General features: G+C 31.6%; 2 protein-coding genes across 2 annotated transcripts in view; one reads left to right on the top strand and one right to left on the bottom strand.

Annotated features, from left to right (window-relative positions):
* LOC111514946 (CD63 antigen) overlaps positions 1 to 3,185 on the top strand; it is a 10,871-nt gene extending 7,686 nt beyond the window's left edge. The window contains exon 5 of the mRNA XM_023171189.2: positions 2,900 to 3,185. Coding sequence (XP_023026957.2) covers positions 2,900 to 2,965 — 66 coding nt within the window. The 3' untranslated portion in view covers positions 2,966 to 3,185. The remainder of the gene's footprint in view (positions 1 to 2,899) is intronic.
* LOC111514948 (tetratricopeptide repeat protein 37) lies at positions 3,165 to 22,340 on the bottom strand. Its single transcript, XM_023171191.2, has 5 exons — positions 20,473 to 22,340; positions 18,019 to 18,412; positions 13,257 to 13,873; positions 5,294 to 5,584; positions 3,165 to 5,238 (listed from the first exon to the last, which is right to left on the bottom strand). Exons 1-5 carry the CDS (start codon positions 22,076 to 22,078, stop codon positions 4,283 to 4,285), a joined length of 3,864 nt encoding a protein of 1,287 aa, XP_023026959.2. The 5' UTR covers positions 22,079 to 22,340; the 3' UTR covers positions 3,165 to 4,282.

Genomic DNA, 22,340 nt, shown 5'->3' with positions numbered 1-22,340 from the left:
TATTTTTTACGCCACTGACTTTATATCCACAACCGTCTTTTTTTTGAATTCCTTGATCAATTTTACGTAAAAACCAAATAAACATTCACTATGAAAAAACCAGTAGTTTTCGAGAAAAATTGAGTTGAACTGATACGTGCATTCTTATATGGGAATAATCAATTAAAATAATCGAAATTCCAAAACCAAAATTATTTGAACTCTTTTATGATTTTACCATTAATTTAGCGCTTGCAAGTGATGGTAATTATTGTGGGTTTTCTATCATCGTACCAATTTTTGTTATGTTTAGCATATTGTAATGACAAATCATAACTCTTGAGACTTATTTTCGTGCTTGTCAATAGATTTCATTGTTGAAATGTTTTCATTGTTCTCAGATCTTCGAGTGACTTTGTGATCTGAAAAAAAGTGACCCCAAATAAAATTTGCGATCATTTGGAATCTCGACTGAGTTAGGCTCCAATAATCCTAAAATAACAACATTATTCTGGATTTTGGGAAAATTATTTTTTGTTCACAATTATCCTGTCTTTCCCATTCGTGAAATCACACTTCTCTTTGTAGAATCGTAAATATCGTGAAGAATATTCATTAATAAGAAAATGAAAAACATTCTCAAAGTATACAGTGTTTTCAAATTTTCACAGATGAAGCCGAAAAACAAAATTTTACCAGTAGACTCTAATTATACGCCTGAAAAAAAGAAATGTATTTGGAAGAAGTCAATTTATTTGAATAACCATCTGATAAGATCTTCGCTAACTCTAGTCAGTAAATGAAGTTTTTTAAATAAATGAAGAAATGGAAGTTGTCTATTTACAGCTAATTACATAATTCTTAGTTGGATGTCGGTACTCATAATTCATCTTTGAGTAGAAATATCATGTTCAAAATATACCTTCTCTACACATATTTTAGATAATGTGATAAGAAACAATACTGTTGAAATTCTAGAACAGTGAGTCATAAACACGAATTTCTTTTTGAAATTTACATTGAAAATTCAAATGTGCTTTTGAATAATAATGAGAACATCTGATGAATAATCAATAGGGTAATTGTTCGAAATTTTTTCCGTCAACGGAAAACGGTTTTCTATGTTGCGCAACGGCGCAACATAGAAAATCGCACTTTTTCAAATGATTCTAAATTTTCGGCAATCGTTATCGATGCAGCTTGAATGCGGGCGACTAATTCTTCTTGGCTTTTTGGTTCTGTTTCATAAACCAGTGACTTCACGTCACTGTCCACGTTTTCGAACGTTTTCCAATTAGGAATTCTATTTCTTCCAGGAAAATTTTCACGATACATTCTTTGTGCCAACCTTCCATTTCGTCCCGATTTTCCATAAATAAGGTGCATGTCCGCTAACTCTTCGAATGTAAAATTCATTTTTATTATACGAAATACACAATCAAACACTTTCTGACAGCTACGTTAACTTGGAAGTGTCATACGAATCTCATTTCATTTCCACAGCCCCCTAACAAATTTATTGTTGTCAATGAATAAAGTAATCCTCATTGCTTAGGTGGATCAAAGATTGTTATAAGTCACGTGAATGTATTCTGAAACTATTCAACCAGTGGCTGAAGAACTCGAGAATATCGGTACAGTTATCTAACAAAACTATAATAGATATGCCCAGGAAACATTGTAGATGGCTAAGGTTGAAACAAGTAATGGCATTTTGGTTAATCGATAAAACTTGGATTTTTACCCAGTGAGAGAAGATAATTCGATAAAACATTCTGAGTTCAGTTTTCCCAACTATTCGTAATTGTCTTTGAAAATCGTTTGGATGGAACATTTTATTAAAAAATAAATCTCGAGGTAAAGCCATTCAGTAGGTCTGCGGCTCACAACATATCTGCAAAAAAAGTTGGTAAAATGGTAGAAAATCCGCAATATGTTGCCGAAGTGAATAATTTTTCAAGCACACAATGAATGGTAGAATGATGAAAGAGTTCAAATAATTTCGGTTTTGGAATTTCGATTATTTTACTCGATTATTAATATTCCCATATGAGAATGCACCTATCAGTTCAACTCAATTTTTCTCGAAAACTACTGGTTTTTTCATAGTGAATGTTTATTTGGTTTTTACGTAAAATTGATCAAGGAATTCAAAAAAAAAGACGGTTGTGGATATAAAGTCAGTGGCGTAAAAAATAAGGGGGGAAATATAAGCTATTACCCCGCTGGAACGCCACTGGCTACTGATACTGAAGCAAATTACTATTTCTTCTTCGATTATTTATCATTATCTAATTTAAACAAATAAGTATAAATTTGACTGAGGCCATTCAAGTCAGTTCTTTTATTCATGGATTCTAATTCTTCATTTATGTGTATCGTTTCTAGAAAAGAACGTTTGTAGGAATTTTTGTTCAATTTCTAAAATACTAGCATTAGTATAATAGTCCATTTGGTGGTCTAATGAATTTACATGTTCTGATAATGCACATGATAAAACATTTCTTCTGCATTCACTTTTATGAGACGTAATTCGACCTTTTAGAAGTCTTGAGGTCTGTCCAATATACACTTTATCACAATCTTTGCAAGGTATCTTATAAACGATATTATAATTTTGATCAGACAACCTCTAATACAAACCAAGATTCAAACAAAAAATTCTGTAGCCTTCCATATGTAAAAGATTTAACTTCAAAATTAATTAATGTTCTGAAGAAAACAAATCTCAGAATTGCTCACAAGAATGTTAAAACAACAAATCAATTCTTTTCAAAATTAAAAACACCTGTTAATACTGATATTAATTAATACAGATATTATCAACTGATACATCTGAATCCAAATATATAGGTATATAATTCCTCTGAATACAAATATAATCAACTATTCTTAGGGTCTAATATTTTTTATTTTTCAGTTGTTGGGCATCATTTTTGCGTGCGTTTTATCGAAATTCATCAGGAGTGACTATGAAACAGTTTAAATTGATAATATAACAAATATATTCTTATCCTTATGTTAACATTTATTCCAATATTAATCTACATTGTATAATTCAAATTGGGCTGTATTTCTAGTAGTGGGTGTACTGAAGAATACCTATACTTCTAGCACCTAGTTAGTTTTATGTGATATAAATGTACTGAAAACTTTAGTATGATAGTGGTAGTATTTTTTGTAAATGAAAATAAAAATAAAAAGTTTCTTGTATCTTTATTGAACGAATAGCTGCGAGGAACTATGGAAATGAGCTATTAATTGAAATTGTAAGCAGTAGCGAATTTTCGCCAAAGGCTAAGATACAGGTAATTTGTACAAATAAGATAAGTGACTAATTAGTGTGTCCTGCTGATTATAAAATATTTGCACTAAATAAATAAATTTTTTTTAATACACAACAATGACAGTACCCAATACTTATTTTCGAAATATGTTGAATGTTGATACTACATTATTAGCTTCAATGGAAAACCTTCAAAAGAGCTCAGGATGATTTCATGAATATAAGATTGTGTTTAAAATAATAATCTGAATCAGATTAACATTAGATTTGAAGCTATCATGGGAGATTCACATAATCGATTTTGGAAATAAATAAGCTATTTGTGAATTGAAGGGGTTATATTTTTAGGAGTGATCAATTTTTGGGAAAGAAAGTTTTTGGCTTTCTACTACTCCATCTTGATACAAAAAAATGTGGGAATCTTCCAAAGTTGCTTCTTTGCATGATCTACACATCCATGTATAGAGTTACTTATTTTCAAATTGATTACTTCCTTTCTTTGGAAGATTCCCACATTTTTTTGTATCAAGATGGAGTAGTAGAAAGCCAAAAACTTTCTTTTCCAAAAAGCTATTTGTATCTCTTTAGAAATGTCAAGGACCTTGTTAATGAATTTATGGCTTAAATAGTACCATATCTAAAATGGACACTGTTATATATTTTATTCATCTTTAAAAATGTGACATTTAATATATAACGTCTACTTGATTCAAAAAGCGCTTTTATAGTATGCTTTCTGCTTTTTTGTTTTGGGACGCAACCATTGATTAAGTATCACATAAAAATATATAATTCAAAAGCCAAAATATTGATTAAAAAAATCACAATGTCAACTACAATACCATGTACATATTATCTTTCCACCAAGTTTTTTTTTCAATTGATGAATCATTGGTATAATAAATTTAACAAACACATTTTATTGCCTTCAAGCATGTCATGAAGCATTGAATCAAACACAGAAAACGTACTTGAATGTTCAGAAACTTGGAAATTTTGTGCCGGTAGTTACAATGGTTACTTCACAAATTTGGAGTGATTTTTAGACCATTCAAGAAGTTCTCTAGTAACATTTAGTGTTTCTATATGCGAAAATAAGTTCAGAACAAAAGTTTTTGAACATTTCCGTCTTGTTGGATCTGTCAAACATAATGCCAAAACGGCCCATCCATCAGTCATATTCGGATAAGAATGAACAGCTTTTTGTGCAGTAATAATAGCTTTACGTTTATCACCAACTAGCACTGAAGCAAGAGAAACAAACACAAGAACCTTGCTAATATCCGTGGTTTTCTGGCCACTCTTAATTGCAATTTGGGCACATTTTACTGCTGCTGCTGACTGCTTTTTATCCTTTCGTACTTGTAACAGCAATAATGCTAAAGTTAACCACAAGGAATCATTTTCAGGATGCCTGTGTACAAGCTTACTGATTTCTGAAACTGCCGCACTGTTACTGGACTGCAATAAAAGCATACATGAAAGTAATGATGCATAGTGGGGAAGACACTCAGAATTATCTTTCAGCAGCTCTAATTCTCTTTTAACCCTATCTGCTAGCTCCATATCTTTGTGCAGCAGCCCCAGCGCTAGAGTAGAATACAAACTCCATGGAGACGGTGGCGTCAGCTGCCTGCTTTGGTCTAGTAGAGTCTTTGCTGTATCTGGGCCTTGAAACATGTAAGCCATAGAAGCAAGTGCTACCAACAGCTCTGATTCATGACTCTGTTCCTGTGTCAACCAGCGCAAGGTCTGCTCATAGGCAATATATGATTCTTCGTAATGTTTACTTTGGAAAAGAGCCAGTGCTAACCCACTTCCACTGCTAAAGGTAGCATCCTGTACTTCCTGAAAGATGTTGATTGCTGCGGGATAGTTTCCAGACTTTGCTAAAATTCTACCGTAGTTCACTCTCGCTAGATCACGGTGTTGTGAAGACAGCTGGTAAGCTTTTTTGAAAGCGTGGAGAGTACCTGCAACATAGTTTTGATATCAAGTGAATGACTAGCAAATACTATTTTGATATACCTTCTTTCAGGCCCATTCTTTCTCTGAGCAATCCCAACATATTCCAAGCACATCCATCGCTCTCGTTTCTTTCTGTATACCATGTTAATGCATCACAGGCAACAGGAATTGCATGCATATCCTCGATTGAGTACAGATGAGAATTTGGCTCTGCTGTTAATAGCGTATGACACACCCAATGTGCATATCCAAGAGCTCCCTGTTGGTTCTGACCCAGTTGAACACTGTGCCTATAGAGGTCCATGGCTTCCTCCTTCCTCGAGTCAATAGCTTCAGCTATCATTGCCTGCCCTGGAAAATGATAATGCATCAGAAATATGGGAGCTGTTGCAGTAACATTATTTTTGTTTTATTCATTTATATCACTGATCCGCTTTTGTTTTGTCAAAATCTCTTGACCCGAGAAATAAGTAGGATACAAGTTTGTACACATGTTGATAGATGGAACAGGAATCGTTTTCAAATGTAAACATAGATGTCAGCTTAGCGCCTCTGTGAATGAAATTTTGAAGTTCGTTGGATCTCTTCCTTTTTTGAAGAAGCAAGATCGTCAAAATATTTTACATAAGGAGGAGTTTAAGTGGTTACACCAGAGTATTTCTATCCATTTTGGTTGTAGTTGTTGACTGTTGGATGAAGAAGTAGAGACTTCAAAAAAGTATTTGGTATTTTCTTAGAAGACACAGTAAAAAAGAAATTGAATGATCCCTTAGTTGGTTCAGAAACTAAGATATAGTATACAATCTATGAATAAAAAAAAAGAATGTTTAAATATTTGAAGAGATCCAAAGCTGGCAAGACCAATAACTTTGAAGATAATGTTTGATGGCCGCTAGCTACATGAGAGAATATTCAGTGTATGTCAAATGCTGAAGACTGCTCAGGAAAGAATACTTTTTTTTATACCAGTTCCTGTAGAAGATTTGCAAAGATCGAAATTTCATATATTAGATAATAATAGCTAGAAATGGGATGAAACTGCTGAATGATCGAATATGCAGTTCGTCGAACTAATACAATATATTCTGTCATTCCTGCGGACATAACACCCGAAAATGGGGCAAAACCGCGGTCAAGTGTTTCTGACTATTGGCCTCGTCAATGCGGTGCAGCCAAGTGAGGGTGGGCGATATTTGTTTGACAAAAACTACACATATGCATGGATTCACCAACAGGAACCAACCCCACATTTGTAGTTTTGGTTAGGAGATAATAACTTTTTCCCATTCAGTTTGTACTCCAAACAATAAGTATGGAATTGAAACAGATATAGGTAAGCTACACAACGCAATATATGAAAGAGTATCAATATACAATTTCACTTGCATAAAAACCTATCACACTTAATGGTGTACTTCGAAGTTTCGGGACAAAACACTTGTCTCATCGCCTGATCAGCGACGTTTCGATAACATTAAAAAACTAAGCACTCATTTCTTTCATGACATTACGACTTTATGTCACCAGAAAAGACAACTCTGCTTTTGTCAAGAATGACAGCGTGTTTTGTGGTTTTCTACTTCTCCACCATCAAACAAAAATGTGAGAAGCTTCAAAAGAAAAAAAATACAAAGAAAATTCTCGTAATTGTTTGGAAAGGGTTTTTCCCATTTTGTTTCTGGAAGAAATTTCTATGAATGATTTACATACCTATCTTTATATAGAGTTTTTATTGTAGTTTTCTTTCATTTGTTCTTTGGAAGTGTCTCATATTTTTTGTTCAATGATGGAGAAGTTAAAAGTCAAATAGTTTTTTTCCCAAAAAATCAATCTCATTTGATAATATTAGTTTACGCTTCGTCACGTTGATTTAATATTTTCATTGAATCATTTCCTCATTCCTCGATTGAGAAATCCATAGAACTCACTCAAAAATATAATTATTTCATTAAGGATACAATAGAAGATCGAAAACTTGAATTGTTGATGATACATCAATATTATTTGGGCCATACATTTTGTTAAATGACGAATGGGAACATCTTCTTAGACGTGAAGAATTGCAGTGAACCTAATAATCAATATTGTTACAATTAAAAATACAATGAAAAATATATCTCCCAAATTTTCAAACTATCCAATATTCACTGATGATATCTTTACATTATCGAAATAACTGAAAATTTTGAAAGGTATGTGATATGAAAATCTAAACATTTTTTTTTGCATATTTTTACAGCATAATTAAAGTTGCACTCACAAAGTGAATACAATTTTTGGAAAACTATTCTATTTAAACCAGGAATAAGTAAAAAAAATAAATCGAGTTTGAATTGTTTCAAATCTGATAAAAATTAAAGGTAATAAATTGATTGTATTCAACAGTCGATAGATGTTGAGGAAATTTAAAGCTATGACGAAAAAAAAATAATAACCAAGAATATTTTATAGTTTTTTTGAACTTTCAAAATCTCTTGAATCAAATGAATGATCAATATTCAGAAAAATAAAAAATTTAAACACCATATGAAAATTAATAGTAAGAGGAGTGATGCATTTTGGTAAATTTCTCATGTTCAGCCTGGTTCATGGAATTTCTTTAACCCTGCAGTGGACGCGTCAGGTCTATCAGGCCCAAGCAATCATAATTGCTTGCGTCATTTTGACATAAAAGCGCGTATCGTGCTACGAGCCTCAGTACCTTCGAGTTAGCCCACGGTGCATGTACTACAGTAGTTTCAACGCAGTGTATTAGATAACAACGATTTTAGAGCAGATTTCGGTCTTGCAGACCCAACGCGTTCCTTTTTGTAAGTATTTTTTCTATATATTTGAAATAATTTCATCCCTATTTTTGGATTCAAGGCTTCAATTTCTTCAACTTTCTGCTAAATATTATGTGAGAAATACACGTAGGTGGCTTATGGTAGTTTTATATGGGCTCCTCAATGTTGCTGGTATAAACGCCATGGTTATATACAGGAGTAATTCAAATGGTACCAATTCAAAAATTGAAAGAAGAATTTTCCTGAAACAACTTGGTACTGAACTTTTGATGGAATACATGAAGAGCAGATAAAAACTCCCAATATCTGCCAACTAGCAGCTAGAATTAGTGGTAGTGTGTTGGTTGAGCGTGTCGAAAATGAACAAAATAAACGTGGAAGATGCGCCTTCTGTAAAGATCGAAAAACAGAATATACATGCCGGTTCTGTAAAAAATATATATGCCTAGAACATTCTGTTTCTGTTTGTCAAGTATGTACTGCAAATTTTTCGGAATAATTGTTAAACATAGTGTTTAGTGCAACGATACCAAAAATACATACTGTTTTTATTTTAATTCGATTTTTTTTTATGTTTTGAAAATATGACATTATTTTCCTTTCATTTCATAACTATTTGTCCATATAAATGATTTATGTAACACTTATCAGAAATACAAATTTATTTAAAAAATTTGATTATTCTCGTTTTGGGTATATCAGACCCAAGACATTCTTTGATGTAAAAATTAATGACGCGTCTGGTGCAGGGTTAATGCCCTCCCCTTTTGATTTTTGAATGGGTCAACTTAAAAAATTGATATTTGGGATAATTAAATTAATGCATGAATACTTCATTTCGAAGTGAAATTGACAGATGAAACTTCCAAGATGGCGACTGGGCGCCATCTGGAAAAAAAAATTAAATGGAAAGGAAGGTCTTGCGGCAAATCATTTTGAAGCTCCTGTCGAATACTTCACAACCCTAGAATATGAAGTCAATATCTTCACCTACTACAAAATGATGGAATGTTTAATAATTTCCTGAAGACAAACACATTAATATCGATATTTTTAGAAATATTCCTTTTTATTTGCTATATGGCAATTCCAACTACCCGATGAGGTTTGTTAAATTACTTTTTGTTTTTAAAAACGGCAAAAAAAAGCCGCACGACAATGAACATCATTGTTCAGTTAGAATAGTCTTATTTAGTTTTCGGTTTTACTAGTAGAAAGGTACCACGTCAACAATTTCTAAAATGGTCAATTCTCGTCCATTCGAAGAAAAAATTGAAGCGATTTTTATTTACGGTGCGACGCGTAACTTTCACGAGACCGAAAGGATTTTCAATGAACGTTTTCGAATCGTCCTATCTGTAGAAAGTATTTGAGGAAACTTGAATCCAAATTCACAATTACCGGTAGTGTACATAACAAAAAGCCCCCAGGTCATTCGTCCACTGCGGAAGAACAGCAAGTGCAAATAATTGGTGAAATGGTAGTAAATCCTGAACAGTCTACTTATTCCGTCGCGAATGTTTGTGAGGTGTCTCCTTCTACTGTGTGGAAACTTTTGAAGAGGAATAGGTATCATACATACAAAATCAAAATGGTACACCAATTAACTGAAGATGACTCTGATCGAAGAACAGATTTCTGCGAAATCATTACGGAAACCATTGCAAGGTATCCTACCTATCTCCACAATATTTGTTTTAGTGACGAATGTACATTTTTTTTAAACGGCAATGTTTACAAACAAAATTTCCGTTATTGGAGTGACACCAACCTTTACGTTTTCCAGGAAACACATACCCAATATCCAGAAAAAATTAACGTTTGGGCAGGAATATTGGGAAACCATACTGTAGGACCTCTATTTATTGATCAAAATTTAACAGAGGAACTGTATTTGAATATGCTGGAAACTACTGTTGACCCTCTCATCACTGAAATCGTCGAAGCAAATCCTAATGAATTCGTTATGGATTTTGTATTCCAACAAGATGGAGCACCACCACATTACGCCAGACAAGTAAGAAACTATTTGGATACTAGAGCAATCACTTTAAAGGAGTTGAGAGGAATTATTAATTCTTTGGATAATAAACACAGTATTCATGAAATACTAAGTTGTAAAATACTTAAACAAATATTTGAAACGGCTGGTCATGCTATACTTAATTTTATTAATACTTCTTTACGAACGGGAAAAATTCCACAGGGACTTAAAACCAGTACTATTATTCCAATCCAAAAAATCAGTAATACTATAAAAGCTGATGAATTCAGACCTATTAATACACTACCAGCCTTAGAAAAAATTTTAGAAATTACTGTTTATAACCAATTGTTGGAATTTATCAATGACAATCAAATCTTATTCGAAAGACAGTCAGGGTTTCGAAAAAACCATTCCTGTGAGTCAGCACTCCAGTTGTCATTAAGTGAATTTAATAATGAACTAGAGCACAACAAATATGTTGTTTCTGTGTTTCTCGATTTGAAAAGGGCTTTTGAGACAATTGATAGAAATATTCTTCTTGCTAAGCTCAAGAGATATGGTGTAGGCGGTCAGACCTTCAATTGGTTTTATGATTATTTGTCTAATAGAAAGCAGAGGGTAAGAATTAACAATACATTTTCAAATGAAATCACAAATGACAAGGGTGTTCCTCAAGGTAGTGTTTTAGGTCCACTGCTTTTCATAATATATCTTAATGATATTAACTTATTTGTGGACTGTGAATTCATAAATCTGTTCGCAGATGATACATTATTGGAATGGCAAAGTACGGAATTTTGTTTTGGGGATGTAGTCATGATGTTCAAAAAATTTTTGTAATACAAAAAAGAACCTTACGGGTTATGTTAAACATGGCCTACATAGCATCATGTAGAGGGTGTTTTCGGAAGAATAATATAATGACAATTTTTGGCATATATATATATGAATGCTTAATATATTTTTTCAAAAATAAAGATACCTTTTTGACCTATAATATTTCACACGGGCATGAAACAAGAACGAGAAATATCATGTATCCATTACACAGACTATCTATAACAGAAAGTAGTCCTCACTACATGTGTATAAAATTTTTCAATAAACTGCCAGATCGAATAAAATCAATCAATGGCATCAGCAAATTCAAGAAAGAAATTAAAAAAATTATTATAGAAAATGAACCATATAATACTGGTGAATATTTTAATTGTGATTTTCCCACCTGATAGGCAACTCTATATGTCTTCAATATATGTTTATGAATATTTTTGCAACATATTTCATATCTACTTTATTATTTAATTTTTTTTAGATTTTATATATACAAATGTTTAATGTTTTTCACTGTGACGCCTTTTCATTCTATGTCTTCATTACTGCTTCAGCTGTATTAGTCTGCATTTTTTGAAATAAAGTATATTATTATTATTATTATTATTATTATTATTATTAGCATGTAGTGATACAGACTTGGATAGAGCTATTCACAAAATGAATTCCATCTTAGTCAGTGTTAAAAGATATCTCGATATCAATAAATTGAAATTAAATGTAACTAAAACCAAAGCCATGATAATTACTAATAAATTTAAATACAACAAAATTGGGATAAATAATTTAGACATAAATATTGATAACAAGAAAATTGAGATCGTCACAAATATAAAATACTTAGGAGTCCAACTCGACAATACACTTTCTTTTGATAGCCATTTCGACTATGTTCATAAAAAAATTTCAAAAAAATTATACTTTTTTTCAAGAATTGCTAGTAATTTATCAACAGCCACTAAAATAACAGTTCATAAAGCAATTATTCTGCCTCATTTTGACTATTGTGCATCAATCAACTGCAGAAATTGCAAAATAGAGGCATGAGAATTATTCTGAGATGTAATAGATACACACCAATAAATTCAATGTTATCCACCCTTCAGTGGCTGCCCGTATTACAAAGGTTACTGTACTTCACAATGATATTTATTTATAAGATAATAAATAATTTGTCTCCTTCTTATTTCATGAATATGGTCAACTACAATTATGAAATCCATGAACACTATACTCGCAATAACTGCAATCTACATATTGTCAGAACAAATTTTAAAAGTAGTATGAATTCAGTATTTTTTAAAGGCTTCATTAAATTTAATGACCTACCAACTGACGTAAAAGACTGTTTATCAATAAATGTCTTCAAAAGACATTTGTTAAAATATATAAAAGAAACATAACTTACATTTGGATAAAGTTGTAAATCTATGTTTTATATGTTAGTTTTGATTGTGAAATATTTGAATTGTTTCGGTATAAATCTTCTAATGTTACCTATACAACTAGCATTACTAAGTAGAAATAATGAATATTATTTGTAAAATAATAGCACGGAGCGATAGAACTATTTATTGTTACTTGTAATAGTTTTAAAATTACTGAATAGCATATATTAGTTACTTTTTCTGTTCTATCTTTTTCTATTTTTTTTATTGTATATTAGGGAAACCAATTTCTGAAATAAAGAAAGATTATTATTATTATTATTACTTTTCCCGGTCGTTGGATTGGCCGTCGAGGTCCTACAGAATGGCCAACCCGCTCGCCAGATTTGACACCTTTGGACAGAAGGTGTACGAAACTGAATCTGCTTCAATATTGGATATACGGCAGGGAATAATAAATATTTGTAGAGATATTGACGTTACTGTGTTTGAAAATGTTCGACGTGAAATATCAGATATGCTGTCCATATGTCAAGAAGTTCAAGACAACCATTTCGAGCATCTTCTGAACTGACCTCAAGCTTGTTACCTCATATTATGTAGTTAAATGTCAATGTATTCAGGCCATTATTAAGAGTTCCGCCATTTTGTAGTAGTCAAAGATATTGACATTATATTCTTCAAAAAGATGTGTCACAAGACCCCCTTTCCATTTAATTTTTTTCCAGATGGTGCCCAGTCACCATCTTGTCTGTCAATTTCACTTCAAAATAAAGTATTCATTTGAAAGGGTTATATTTTTAGGAGTGATTAATTTTTTGTATCAGATGGAGTAGTAGAAAGCCAAAAACTTTCTTTCCCAAAAAAGTATTCATGTATTAATTTCATTATCCCAAATTTCAATTTCTTGAGTTGGCCCGTTCAAAAAATAAAAGGGGGGGGACATTAGAAAAATGTACTGTATATTCATTTACAAATGACATAATTTAAATGGTAATTGAAAACAATTGAATAGAGAAGTTTGATACCTATCCAACTGCTAACATAATTGGGGTCCGATCTTTGTCCCTGAGCGAATGCCTTATTAGCTAGCCTCAAATCCTTTTTCATTAAATACAGTACGCCTAAATTAGTCCAAGAGATGGCACAATTTTTTTCAATTGTTACAGCTTTAATGAAATAATGCTGAGCCATTGCATAGTTTTGTGGTTCCTTTTGCATCTCAATATTTCCAAGTAGATTCCAATGCTGCCAATTACTGGGATCCATAGAAACACAATGTTTTGCAGCTGCTTTAGCATAAGTCAGCAAGAGGTCTCTTTTCTCATCATTTGTTGTATGCAAAGCATGTTCTAAGTAACATGTAGCTAAGTCAAACCATACAGAAGAATTATCTTTAGCTAGACTAATAGATTTGCAGTAGCAACTCGTTGCCAAGCAGTATAAATCCTCCCGTTCAATCAGCTTTTTCCCTTCCATCAACATTTCTGACACAAAAATACAGCAATATTTTTCCGGTAACTTCAGCACAAATAGGCAAGAATCGCCTATCAATTTCCACAAACATGAAAAATCACTGCGTTGTGTTATTGCTGTGGTTAGATTGTTGATTGCGTTTTGTGCTAAATCTCTTGCAATTCCTAATCTGAAATAAAAAGAAGGACCAGATGAAAATATACAAGGTTTTCACTGAAAGTATATGAAAATCCGATGGAAAAATATGATTACAATAAATTGATGGATGTAGCCGTTACTATGCGGTAGGAAATCATAATGAAGAAAAGAGAAATGAAACTTTCTATGTTTTTTACCACTTTTATTTGTAACTAATGTAACTGCAGTTTCGTCCTATACGGAAATTTTCAAACTTATACAATAAGTTTGAAAATGCCCGTATATACAATAAGTTATTATTGTATATTATTATACAATAAGTTATACAATAAGTTTGAAAATGTCCGTATAGGACGAAACTGCAGTAACATTAGTTACAAATAAAAGTGGTAAAAAACATAGAAAGTTAAATTTCTCTTTTCTTCATATGACCTTACGTTTTCTACCACATAAATTGAACTATGATCATGGAAGATTGGTTTGAATTCTTCAAAGATAAAACCTTGGTGTTGGTGTTGAAGAACAAGACACTGAAGTAAATGAAAAAAACATGATTTCTTTAAAATCTAAACCACAATCATTTTGAAATCTGATAATTCTATTATCAAAAAAATCTGTGAAATTGAACATTAATTACTATCATATGGAAGCAATAATGAAAAAGTTGGTGTTACATTCCAAATTTTGTGTGTTTTTTTTAACAAAAAGTTCAAGTACTGAAATTCAAAATAAAAAATGATACTTAAAATTTCCTATGTTTTTATACCACTTGTACTTGTAACTAACGTTACTGCAGTTTCATCCTACAAAGACATTTTCAAATGAATACAATAAAGCTTATTGTAAAGGTACTGGTAGAAAAATCGTGATAAAATCTTGAGAATTATTTTATAACTAAATGAAATCTTGAACAATTATTCTTTAAAAGACATACTGTGGAGGAATCAAGGTTCCTTGATGTTTTTTTGGGTTTCTAACCTCCCGCAATAAAAAAAATAAATAGATATGGATCAACAGAAAATCTATAACTATAATAAAGCGCAAACTGAAAAGTTCATACCAAAAAGTTACTGCATGATATAAACCTTTGAAAAGTCCAATCAGTAATTTGTTTTGTTTTAAATTTTCCCTATAAATGAACTAAATAAATGAAAAAAACTAGGTTTCGAATACTTGGCTATTTCAATATAGTTGATGTTTCGTAACCTTCAAAATATTTGCGAATACGCCTCTTTCGGGAATGCACAAATTGCTTTTGATAAATATCAAAGGAATAAAGCTTCGAAATGTCATATTAGATGATCTGAAGGAACATACACGCACATAGTATTTGCCAAGGAATCCATTTAGGTTAATATTTCTTTCCTGAACCTCTCGCCTTAGCAATGGAAACCATGTACAATTCATTTCCACACAGTAAGTTGAAATACACTTGTTGCCTGTTGGGAGTATATAAGCAGGATTCATTCAGTTCACTTGATTTTTGGTGTAGTTCTTTGGTGATTATTTTTGTTTAATTCCATTTCATTCTAGTTGATTTCAAAATATACTATTCTGTTTATGTTAATTTTTTGCATGGGGGGGGGGAGTTATGACCATAGAGTCCACATTAAAAGTCATGTAAATAATCCATTGCTAGTATATCAAACATTTGCCTTTATAGTGATTCAGAAACGGAAAACAATTAGTTCACCCTAATAAGATACAAATAAAAATGTGTTTTTCATCAGTTATTTGTAATATTTGATAAGTGTTTCATAAGCCGAAACCTGCTTTCGTTTTTAGAATTGGGAAATCAACTACCTCTTGCACTTTTCCTTCTCAAATTTGTCGTATTTAAAAACTTCATTAATAGAGGTCAAAAGAGATTTGAAATATGATAAAGAATATTGTATGACTCAATAGTGAAGAAGTTGCATGACAAAAAAATATTTGTATAGTTTGAAACACCACATCACATAAGGTGAAGGACATAAGAAAAATTCCTAAAACATGTTCACTGGTTGTTTATGCATCTGTTTTAGCATAATTTTGAAACGTCATATTTTTTAATATCCTTCATTATGATCTGACTGAAATTTGAGTCAAAAAAAATCTTATATCATCAGTTTGGACTTCCATTCTCTAAATAGAATAATAACAATTTTATTGAACAAAAAACTAAAATTACAAAGAAATAACATACAAGCAGCAACCAAAAAAATTAAATATTAATATAAGCTAAAAATTAAAAATATTATTAACAAGAAATGAAAATTAAAAATTGAAAGATTTCAAACCAAGTTACGTCACGACGTTTCGATTGTTAGTATCCACAATCATCTTCGGGTGATAACTGGACTTATTCCTCCGAGATCTGACTATTTATAGGTCATTCGAGTGCTTTCACCTATCCCCTTTTCCCTATCTCCGATTCATAAATACATAGTCAGACCTCGGAGGAATAAGTCCAGTTATCACCCGAAGACGATTGTGGATACTAACAATCGAAGCGTCGTGACGTAACTTGGTTTGGAATCTTTTAATTTTCATTTCTTGTTAAGAATATTTTTAATTTTCAGCTTGTATTAATATTTCAATTTTTTTGGTTGCTGCTTGTATGCTATTTCTTTGTAATTTCAGTTTTTTGTTTAATAAAATTGTTATTTTTCGGTTAATCCTTTTTAATTTTTAGATTCTTTCAGGGATTTCAAATCAATTTATATTATATTAGATAATGGAAGTCTGAACTGATGAAATACACCACGACACATTGTCAACCACCTTCAAGCAAAACAAATCTTATTTCACTCTACAAGTTGCGAAGTGACTAGATTGGTCTCTTTAGTTCAGTATAAATAATACTCCATCTTGATACAGAAAAAAAGATGAGGAAATTTTCCAAAAAAAGGAAGAAAGTAATCAATTTGAAAATATGTAACTCTATACATGGATGTGTAGATCATGCAAAGAAGTAACTTTCAGACACAAACTGAAAGAAAGTCCTCCTGAAGCAGCTACTTTCATATAAACATTGAATACAAAAGAAAACATTCTTTTGAAACAAATACTTTTATATGAACACTGAATTATACAGAAGATACTTTTCTCCACTCAGTTTGTATTTCAAACATTCGTTGTGGAATAAATATCAGATATCATTCACATGAGTTCTACTTTAAATGAATGGCAACAAATTGCACTTACATGGAACACTGTCATCCTCACTGGTTTACATCGATGCTTCGCCTTAAGACACTTGCCCCAAGGCTCTTCAGTACCAAATTGGATAACATTATAGAAAATAAATAGTGTATTTATCAGACTATTTGTTAAATATGGCATTTTACTCCACAGAAGAATTCTTAAATATGTAGAATTTATATGTTTAGTATGTATAATATTTGTATAGATGTATGTACTGGGCCTATGTTTAATTATTTAAAGTGTGTATACACATATATTATGTTCATAATTTTAATCTAATCCTATTTTCTGACAAGTCCAACAGACTCTATACATTGTTTTTCTTTTTTTTCTTGCAATTGTATTGGAGTTTACAGTGATGAATAAATTGATTTTGATTTTTTGATATTTTCTATTGGATAACATTATAGAAAATAAATAGTGTATTTTCTATAATGTTATCCAATTTGGTAATGAAGAGCCTTGGGCAAGTGTCTTAAGGCGAAACATCGATGTATACCAGTGAGGATGACAGTGTTCCATGTAAGTGCAATTTGTTGCCATTCATTTAAAGTAAAACTCATGTTAATGATATCTGATTTTTACTCCACAACGAATGTTTGGAATAGAAACTGAGTGGAGAATAGTATCTTCTGTATAATTCAGTGTTCATATAGAAGTATTTGTTTCGAGAGAATTTTTTCTTTCGTGTAATTCAATGTTTATATGAAAGTAACTGTTTCAGGAGGACTCTCTTTCAGTTTGTATCTGAAAGTTACTTCTTTGCATGATCTACACATCCATGTATAGATTTACTAATTTTCAAATTGATTAATTCCTTCCTTTCTTTGGAAAATTCCCTCATCTTTTTTTCTGTATCAAGATGAAGTAGTAGAAAGCCAAAAACTTTCTTTTCCTACTCCTAAAAATATAACCCCTTCAATTCATATAAATAATACTTTTATGAAACATTATTTAAATTGTTCAATAATTTAACTTCCATTACCTAACCTTTGATCTTGGTAGCACTCCTTGGCTAAGCTCAAAAAGGTCTCAGCAAGACCCTTTAAAGCAGGAACATATTGACCATTTGATAGAAGAATTTCCTCAAATTCACTCTTGGCTTCCTTATAAAGGCCTAGAGTTTTTTTGATATTTGCTATCTGTAACGAAGGGTACAGAGGGTTACTGGTGAACTCTACAGCCTTCTGGTAGCATTTCAGAGCAGAGGTGTAGGAGCCTCTCGCGAAATAGGCATCACCCAAAGTTTGCCAGCATAAGGTATTGTTCGGTTCAATTCTCACTAAAGGTTGGAGGTTATCTATTGCAGAGGAATAGTTTTCTTGTTCCAAGTAGCTGAGGCCAAGCTGAAGCCAGGCCCAAGAAGTTCTAGGGGTTATCGAACCTGTATACAAAAAAATATTTATTTAGTTCGAATAGAATAACATAACATTAGTAACTGGACAATATTATTATATATTCAATTTCAATATTAAAATTATTTCTCAAGTAAGAATTCCGATATTTTTGTCAGCCTTTGAAACTTCGATAAATTTTTTTTCAAAGAAAATTTGAATCTGTCATGTAGATTCGATATTTTTGTCAGCCTTTGAAACTTCGATAATTTTTTTTTCAAAGAAAATTTGAATCTGTCAGGTAGATTTTATTTTCAATCAGATAATCAGTTTTCAGTTTTGGAATTCCTTCAGATTTAATCAGATGAAGTAGACTTCTACTTAATTTCCTGAAGGGGTCGACAAGGTTGGTGAAACGCGTGTCAAGAAAAGTGTTGCAGTTCTGTAGCTTTGGATTTATTATTTGCCAGAGGTTCCAGTTCTATCATTCACTTTATATTAAAGTTGAAATGAAATACTCTAAACAGTGTTTTTATTTAAATATACCAAGCGAGGAAAAATTATGGAAATTCCTAGAAATTCTATGGGTCTAGTTTAATAAAAAATCTAATCTAATCTAATGGTTGAATTAGATTTCAACTTGATTCTCATTTTCAATGTCTTTGTTTTTCAATGTGAACCCCTATTTTAGATACCAAAATTGGTAACAGCCAAACATGTTACTAGAGGTCAAATAAAGTTTTATTGAAAAGTTCATATCATTTATTTTTCAGGATTTAATGTCCTCTTAACTTTTTTAAATCAAACTATTCGTGGCTACTTTACATTGATAAAGATAATTAGAACTAAAGCAAAATTTTGGTGTAAATACAAAAGAAACAGCGACATTCACGCTTTTCACGAATTCAAACATCTTCGGGCAGAAATCAAAAGACCCATTGGAATAGCTTATATAAGTGAGAGCAAGATTATTCGTAACCCCAATACCCCAAATGGAATCGGAGATAAAATGTTACATGAAGGCAAGCTACTTGATAATCCCTCAGATATTCTTGATGGTTTTGCATATTTCTTCAGTGGTTCTTATATTATAGTGTCAAACATCAAGTAACCATGCGGACAACAGTAGTGATATTTCCAGCCTAGTAATCAAAAACTTTAGTATTGAAGATGTTTATTATACCCTAAAAAAGTTAAAGCCTAAATTTACTGCGGGACATGATTATATTCCAGCATTCATCATTAAAGATTGTACCTCAGCTCTGGTTGAACCACTAACAACTCTAATCAATATATGCCTGAAAACATTAACTGTATGCTTCTTGAGAAGACAATTTACTGCCATGTTAGCAACATTATTAGCCACAATCAACACTGTTTCATGAAAAGACGTTCAACCACCACTGATTTTGTAACAATCAGTCAATGTATTGCAGAGGGTATTGATTGTCAGTCTCAGACTGATGTCAGCTACACTGATTTTTCTAAAGCGTTCGACAGACTTGACCATAGTATCCTGCTCAACAAGCTTTAGACTTTTTGGTTATCCAATGACTTAATTACTCTCTTCAAATCATATTTTTACAACCATTAGCAGTATATCCAACTCAATGGCCTCAAGTCTATCAAATATGTAGCCACATTTGGTGTACCACATAGAAATTGATTTGAAAATGTCAAGAGGAAAAAATCTCAACATGTGAATGATATGAGTTTATTAATGAATACAATTTCATAAGATTTCTAGCTTTTTTATACTTGTTGAAGTACTTTTACAAGTATTGGTGAGTTTTATGAAGTCCTATTAAATTCGAGCATTCAATTGAACCAATAGATTCCTCATTGAAAGTTGCCTGGGAATGACCTTTTGTTTCATCATAAATTTATGACATTTCTAGTATTTTTCAAACTTTTTTGTCACTCTGCGTATTGAAAGTTTTGAACCAAACCTTGTTGAAAAAATAATTACCTGTGGCTAAGTTTTGGAAAATATTATGAGATGCTTCGAATTTGTTCTGTCTTTCATATATTTTACTCAACTTTATCCCTATTTCAGGATATTTGGGATTGTGTATTGAAACTTTTGAACACACCTTAAAAAAATAATTACCTGTGGCTAAGCTTTGGAGAAGATTATGAGATGCTTCGAAATTGTTCTGTCTTCGATATATTTTGCTTAACTTTATTCCTATTTCAGGATATTTGGGATTGATCTTGAATGCTCTTTCATAACATCTTCTTGCTTTATCTAAATCCTCAAATTTTTCATAGTACTGGCCCAGGTTAATGAAGCAGTTGAAATTATTAGGATCAGCTTTTGCTGCTCTCAGATATGGGGTTAAACATTTGGAAAATTCCCCGAGACTCCAGTACACTAGACCTATCTCTAACCACCATTCTGGCAAATCAGGTGTATTCTCTTCAAGAATACTCAATGATTGTTGAAAACATTTTTGTTGGTGGTATAATTTGGCAAGAAGAAGTCTTGCCAACTCTTCATTATACTCTTTGAACTTGGAAATTAGCAGATTAGCTTCTTCAAAATTTCCCAAGCGAATCAATGCCGTAATTACGTATTTCAAGTTTTCTTTTTGAGAATTCTGGTCATCCATATTCTTGTAAAACTGTGACACTTTCAGCAGATCTTCTTCGTTAGGAGAGTTTGATAGCAATTTTAAAAACAAGGTGTCCATTATATTTTTCAAAATTTGGTTAGAATAATTTGTTGATTTCATTAATTTATCACCAGATGAATAAGAGTCCCAAGCATCTTCAAATAACCCTAAGTAAAGATTGATTTTTGTTAAAAGAACCCAAGCATGAATTAATCCAGATCGCTGAGTGCAAACTTCTACAATAGTATTTTTTGCTTCTAATAATTTGTTCTCATTTAGCAGTACAATACTTGAGGTGAATAATCCAATTGCATTTTTTGAATCTATTTTCAATAGACATGGAAAATAGCACTTTATTTTTTCATAATATGTCTTGGATAAGTCAGAATCTTCCACAAACCATTGATTATAAATTTTACACATCCAAATGAGAGGAATTATATCTGTTTCAGATAAGCTGTGCAAATTCTCTGCATGTTTAAAAACTTCTTCGTTTTTATCCTGTTTATAAAGTGAATTCAGAAAAACAGAGAAAATGTTGGTATTTAAAAACTTTTTTTCTGAGATTAAACTACCAAAAATTTCCTCAAATACTAGCTGAACACTATTAGGTACTTTTTGAAGGCTATTATATAGATCAACTAATATTTCATAAATGATACCATTATTTTCTTTTAATTTGCACCCACATTCATAGATGACTTTTGAGATTTCATTAATATCTCCAAACTCTTGTATTTTCGAAAGTTTGTTGCAATATTCAATTATTTTTTTGGTGTCTGTTTCTAATCGTATTGCAGATATATAAGGTTGCACCAGTTTTTTCTTTGCAACTTCATCATCCTCCAGTTTTTCATAATACTTTATCAAACCGTTCCACGCCAATGGATTTGAAGGGTTCATTTCAATTGCTTTCTGAAATGCTTTTATGGCTTGCTCTGCTGGGCCTACTTCTTGCAAAGAAAGGCCTAAAAATACCATAGCCATGTAGTTAGACTTATCCTCTCTCAAAATAGTCTTAGATAATTTTAAAGAGAGAACATAGTCCTTGTTTTTAATTGCTTCTCGACACTCCTTTAGTAGTGTCTTGATATCCTTCATCTTTTATAATTCCGGCGTTAATTTTTCAGAATTTCACACAAAAATTGGTCAATACAATGTAGTAGTTCAGTGAGACAATATTAAAATAGAAATATATTCTTATGAATAATTTATGCTAACATCCTAAGATTAGATTATCAAGTCTGAGCTCATATCTGTTCAAGTATAAAAACACAGAAAGTCAAATAAAATATTTCACTTTTGAATTTAAAAACAATTTAACCATAACCTAAATTTTTCTCTCTGTCTCTCTCTAATTATA

The sequence above is a fragment of the Leptinotarsa decemlineata genome, unplaced genomic scaffold (assembly GCF_025532065.1).
Source record: "Leptinotarsa decemlineata unplaced genomic scaffold, Ldec_3_MD MMD2_tig00000251_RagTag_RagTag, whole genome shotgun sequence".
NCBI lineage: Eukaryota > Metazoa > Arthropoda > Insecta > Coleoptera > Chrysomelidae > Leptinotarsa > Leptinotarsa decemlineata.
This window is presented reverse-complemented; position numbering and strand designations above follow the sequence as displayed.